Below are 5,890 nucleotides of genomic sequence, written 5' to 3' on the forward strand. Positions count from 1 at the left end.
TATATTTTACATTCGAGATTCTTCAAATAGCCACCCTTTGCCTTGATGACAGCTTTGCACACTCTTGGCATTCTCTCAAACAGCTTCACCTGGAATGGAAAATCTGAAGAGTCCCCTGCTAATTAAAAACCCAGAAGTTTAATAGATTGTGACAATAAAATAATAACAAAGGTTATAATACCAGTATTAAAAACTCTATGCCCCGTTTCCTAAAAATATTTTCAGAATACTTTAAAATCTCAAAAACATCTGGGAAAAACAGAAATAATGGCAATAGGAAAATAATAACTCATGACCTACAGCAATCCTTTAAGTAGACGACAGGTTTGTACTTAGGATGCTTAATAAGTGACAACAAACAACAAATGTATAAAGATAACTTTATTCCATTACTCAACAATATGAAAGCAGATCTAATTAAATGGGACAATCTTCCCATAAATCTTATAGGTAGAATAAACCTCTTCAGAATGGCATGGCTCCCAAAGTTTTTGTATTTATTTTCGGTAATACCAATTACCGTAGCGAATAATAAAAAATGTATACTCGGTCATTATAGACTTTATGGGCAAATAAAATAAATAGAATGGAAAGTTTTACATCTTCCTAAATTTGAGGGTGGTTTTAACCTTCCAGACTTGGAATTGTATCAACTCGCTATGCAAGGCTTTTACTTGCGACATATAATTAAATACACTAAAGATGAACAATAGGTAAATATTGAAGATGCGCATTCTCATCCCCAGAATCCTTTTACATGTTTATGTTCAAAGGATAAAGCTAAGAACATTAACAACTTCATAGTTCATAACAAAATAACAATATGGAAGAAAATGTAACACATTCTACATGAACCAACATTACTCCCTAAAAACACAACCTGGAACAATTCTTGGATAGCTTTTCAGAATACACCGATAAATTGGTACACATGGAAAACTAAAGGCATTGAAACGGTAAATGACTATATAACAGGAAATAAATGACAGAATTAAAAAGTACGTTTGGACTGACCAATGTAGATATTTTCAAATACATGCAACTTAAAAGTTACATACAACAACCTTTTTTTTTGTTGAGAAAATGATGTTCATGTGATTGGAAAGATATACAAAACCTTGCAGAGAGCCTATCCAACTGACTATCTCTTAGAAAAATATACAAGCTTTGGAACCAAGACTTAAAAATAATTGATGTTGACACAAGAAGGAGGGTTCTCTATGGGCTTGAAGGACGTATGGGTTTGTGAATACGGAGGCCTGGTGCATGTCTTCATGGACGGGCTCGCGATGCAGGCCCTCGATGATGAAGATGTTCTGCAGGCAGAACTGGATCACAGTGAGCAGGGAGACAGCCAGGTTGAGAGCGTTGAGGTGGCCCTTGGCCCCCGTTGCCACCACAGCCACGATGGTGAAATAACAGATGGTGAACTGTCCGAATGAGGCGCCGATCAGCAAGCCTACATCCAGGCTCCGTGTGGGATTCTTCCCCGACACGTGGTCCCTCTGGTCCAGCCGGTAGATGGCGCAACCAGCCACGGTCGAGACGGACATGAGCGTCACAGCCACCGTGTTCATCACGTAGTGTATCATCAGCACCGTGTCACGTTTCCCCGGGTCCCCCTTCTCCACGTCCACCTTGTAGATGACAAAGGTTCCCAGGCCCGCCACCAGCATGACCAGCCCGAACGCAGGGCCCACCAGCACGTCCTTCAGACGGAAATGGAGCGAGTGGTGGTTGTGCTCGTCTACCAGGCGGCCCATGTTCTTCCACATGACGTAGGCCATGGCCGAGGCAAACAGGCTGTACTCGATGTTGAAGGGGTACAGGTAGTAATAGGCCTTCTCTAAGACGGCACAGGCAGAGTGGCTGCAGTTACAGATGCTGTATCCGCCAGAGGCTGAAATAAGAGGGAGAAAATATTTGCTTTATTGTTTGACTTGTGAGGTGATTTTCTGTTATGTTGGTTGGTTGTATTTCATAGTCGGGGGCAATTCTATTTAAATTCAGTAAATTCAGAAAGTAAACTGAAAATGTATTTTATTTTATTGATCCTTCATTTAAACAAGGAATTCCCATTTCAGTTTACATACTGAATTGAAATGGAATTGACCCCAACCCTGTAGTATTTTATTTAGATTTGCTAGAGAGAAGATTCAACAACACAATATTCTCCACCTCTGATGTCATAGGAATGTGTGCTGTTGCCGTCCTCTGGGGGAACAACAGTCTGGTGTAGGGACTCCTCTGTTACTGCTGCCATCCACAACATCAGATTGGTAGACAGAGTCAACATCAGCCCACAGCTTCAAGAGGGAAACACAGGAGTTCAGAATAGAATACTTTCTATTTTTAAATACTATTTCATTCTGTAAGAATAGAATAGAATATAATAGAATAGACTTTATGCTTCCCAAGGGGAATGTTAAATGTTCAACCATCAATTTACATAATTAAATCGTAATGAATTCAGTTATACAGTAGCAGTTAGTTACCCTCACCGAGTTATGTTCCGTTGTAGTTGTACACAGTCTTTAGTGTGGAGCCAGAGGAAGTATGTCTGAAAAAGATACAATGATCACCTATACTTGCATTTTTCCCACCAGCCAAATCCCTCAGTGGTTTCCCTAATGTCATAGCACCTAATGGAAGCTCCATTTGAGATGTCAGAACTTGTGTTCTTACCTGGACAAGTATGAATAAAGCTTGTACGACAGGGAACACTATCTTCACAGCAGAGTCACAGTGCAGGTAGCCTACGTAGTTAGCAATCTTAAACACGTCCATAATCAGACTGCATATGCCAAACAGCACCAGTCCACCTAGAGAAAAAAACACAATGAAATCCAATTAGAAATAATCACACTCATTCAATCACTCACACTTATTCAATAATCACACTCATTCAAGACAATGGGTGAATGTAAAACTATATCTAGGTATAGTAAATTATATCCTATTAGAATAGAACTCTTCCCCAATGCAAAGAGAGATTATTCATGTCCAGTGATTTTAACAGAAATAAATATTATTAAATGGATACTCCGGCATTTTGGCAATGAGGCCCTTTATCTACTTCAATCAATCACATGTAATTATAAAGCCTATTTTACATCAGCAGATGTCACAAAGTGCTGAACAGAAACCCAGCGTAAAACCCCAAACAGCAAGCTATGCAGATGTAGAAGCACGGTGGCTAGGAAAAACTCCCTAGAAAGGCAGGAACCTAGGAAGAAATCTGGAGTGGAACCAGGCTCTGAGGGGTGGCCAGTCCTCTTCTGGCTGTGCCGGGTGGAGATTATAACAGAACATGGCCATGAATGCTAGATTGTTCTTCAACATGTTCAAACGTTCATAGGTGACCATCAGGGTCAAATAATAATCACAGTGGTTGTAGAGGGTGCAACAGGTCAGTACCTCAGGAGTAAATGTCAGTTGGCTTTTCATAACAGAGAGACAGAGAGGCAGAGAGGCAGAGAGGCAGAGAGACAGAGAGACAGAGAGACAGAGAGGCAGAGAGGCAGAGAGGCAGAGAGGCAGAGAGACAGAGAGACAGAGAGACAGAGAGTTGAAAGCAGCATTCCAGGGCCAACTACTTCCCCAGAGTCAGATGAACTCTTGGATACCATGTCCAGTGGTTTTAACAGAAAGAGATTATTCAAGTCCAGTGATTTTAAGAGAGAGAGATTATTAATGTCCAGTGATTTCCAGGGAAAAAACAAAAACAGTGAACTCTGGAAAAGTTTCTGGAATTTAGCAGCTGTAGACCCAGAAGATCAGAAAAGCATGTGTCTTCTCTTACCCCTGAGCCACCCAGGCCCGGCATGGCTATCCTTGTAGAGCACAGCGTGATCTTCCCTGGATGTGTAGATGGCGTAGTTCAGCATCCAGGCAGTGGTGAGGATGACGAGGACGATGAGGAAGATCTGCAGGTTGATGGCGTTGATCTTAACATTGTTGAAGACACTGCCACTGACCAGAGCAATACCTAGGATCAGGACGTTGGCCGTGATGATGCTAGAGAGTAGCCAGCTGCGGTTACGGCCCCTCTCCCTCACCGTGCCCCTGCTGGTTGAGAGGACGTCGCTCCCCGTCCTCATACTCCCCACCTGGACGGAACACGGGGTGGAAGGGAGGGTGGGCGGGGGGGATATGTAGCCCTCCTCAGCTGCCATCTCAGCTTTAGCCGTCATCTTGCTGGATTCGCATGAAAAGAAGCCAAAGGTCAAGTGAATGGTGTTTCTCATTCTGTAAAGGTCTAGTCCACAGTTTGTTTGTGGTTCATATCCTATTAGAAGATCTAATGACTCTGATCAGAGTTGTGTGAACACCTAACCGTCCACTCAAAGGCTCTGCCTGTATAAGGAGGGCCCTCCTTCCCGTAACCCAGCTTCTAACTGGAGTGGTTTAACAGAGCTGGAATGTTGGCTTCATTATATGACGGGGCCATAAAGGCCACTAGGGACAATAGCTCATCTGATCACCCCCTTTCTTTATGACTCTGAATGGCACTGAGGTTGTCAGGAAATCAAAGACAGATGCCTTAGGCAAATCAGCTGACCACCTTGATTATCCCTATAAATTACATAACTTGTTAAGAGACGTCAGATCAAGTTTTTGCGAGGCACGGCCACACCCGTTAAATGAATGATCCTGAGGTTCCGGACTGGGGACCGTCGCCGGAAGCTCTGGACTGGGGACCATTGCCGGAAGCTCTGGACTGGGGACCGTCGCCGGAAGCTCTGGACTGGGGACCGTCGCCGGAAGCTCTGGACTGGGGACCGTCGCCGGAAGCTCTGGACTGTGAATGCGCACTGGAGGCCCAGTGCATGGAGCCAGTGCAGGGGCACCGGACTGGTGACACGCACTTCAGGAAGAGTGCGGGGAGCAGGCACAGGACGTACCGGACTGGGGAGGTGCACTGGAGGCCTGATGCTGCACTACCTTCAGCACCAGGCCAGCCGAAGACAGCACCAAAACTCTGCTCACCCAACACAGCTGTGCAGGATTACTAATCAGCACACCTGTAAGGCATTCCCTAATCAACTGACTGGCACAAGAGTACAAGCTGGACCTCACTCAAGGGGAGTAGTTAGGAAGCCATAGCGGGCCTACTCTCCCACTTAAACTGTGTGTGTCTCGCGCGCTCTCCATAGAGTCTTTAGAAAGGGCCGGACAGTATTCCAGGGCGGGTTCTCAGTAGTGGGGGCTGCTGAGCGGAGGATGGCTCATATTTAATGTCTGGAATGGTGATATATGGATTGGCATCAAACACCACCACAAGAGACTACAGGTGGCCGCCATCTAACCACCCTCTTGCCTGATCGGCTTGTGGACTACAACGCCAGAGACACTGAAAGCTAAAAGCATGTGAAACTTGAGCTCTGTTGTTGTGTGTTTACTCATTGCTGCTTGTGTAGTCGAGCACACCCAATCCTTCCCAACAACTTTTTTCCCCCTTTCTTTTTGCTTTTGCGCTAGAGTGGAACCATGTCTAACCCTGGAGCTGGGATAAATCTTCGTGGAGTCAACCAACAGACCTCCAATACCATGGTAGAAGGCATGGCAGGCCTCATATAACAAATGGGTTCCCTGGAAGCTCGAATGGGGCCTGTTGTAGCTGCTGTGGGTCTGGTCACTCTTCCCTTACCTGCCTGTAAGGCCAGAGAGACCCTCCCATAGATGACTGATGCTGATGACCCAGAGGCCTATCTCTTGACATTTGAGAGAGTGGCAGACAGCATTATGGGACTGGATGACGTGGTCAGCTCTTCTAGCCAACTATCCCACAAGAGAGGCGCAATGAGCCTATCAGGATCTAGAGACAATAGAGGCCAATAAATATGACTGTTTGAAAGAGGAGAGCCTAAGCAGACCAGGACTCAATTCC

The 5,890-nt window shown here is 44.9% G+C and overlaps 1 protein-coding gene across 1 annotated transcript; it reads right to left on the reverse strand.

The window, feature by feature from the left end:
- Positions 1-1,148: 1,148 nt before the first annotated feature.
- On the reverse strand, positions 1,149-4,193 carry LOC115170510 (proton channel OTOP2-like). Its single transcript, XM_029726724.1, has 5 exons — positions 3,803-4,193; positions 2,686-2,852; positions 2,502-2,560; positions 2,179-2,306; positions 1,149-1,900 (listed from the first exon to the last, which is right to left on the reverse strand). The coding sequence occupies exons 1-5, from the start codon at positions 4,191-4,193 to the stop codon at positions 1,149-1,151; spliced, it is 1,497 nt and encodes a 498-aa protein (XP_029582584.1).
- Positions 4,194-5,890: the final 1,697 nt, after the last annotated feature.

This window comes from Salmo trutta, chromosome 32, assembly GCF_901001165.1.
Source record: "Salmo trutta chromosome 32, fSalTru1.1, whole genome shotgun sequence".
In the NCBI taxonomy this organism is placed as follows: Eukaryota; Metazoa; Chordata; class Actinopteri; order Salmoniformes; family Salmonidae; genus Salmo; species Salmo trutta.

Coding starts and splice junctions, on each gene's coding strand:
- LOC115170510 (XM_029726724.1), bottom strand. CDS start 4,193: ATGACGGCTAAAGCTGAGATGGCAGCTGAGGAGGGCTACATATCCCCC. Junction 2,853..3,802: donor CGGGCCTGGGTGGCTCAGGG/GTAAGAGAAGAC, acceptor GTGATTATTTCT/AATTGGATTTCATTGTGTTT. Junction 2,561..2,685: donor CTTTATTCATACTTGTCCAG/GTAAGAACACAA, acceptor TATCTTTTTCAG/ACATACTTCCTCTGGCTCCA.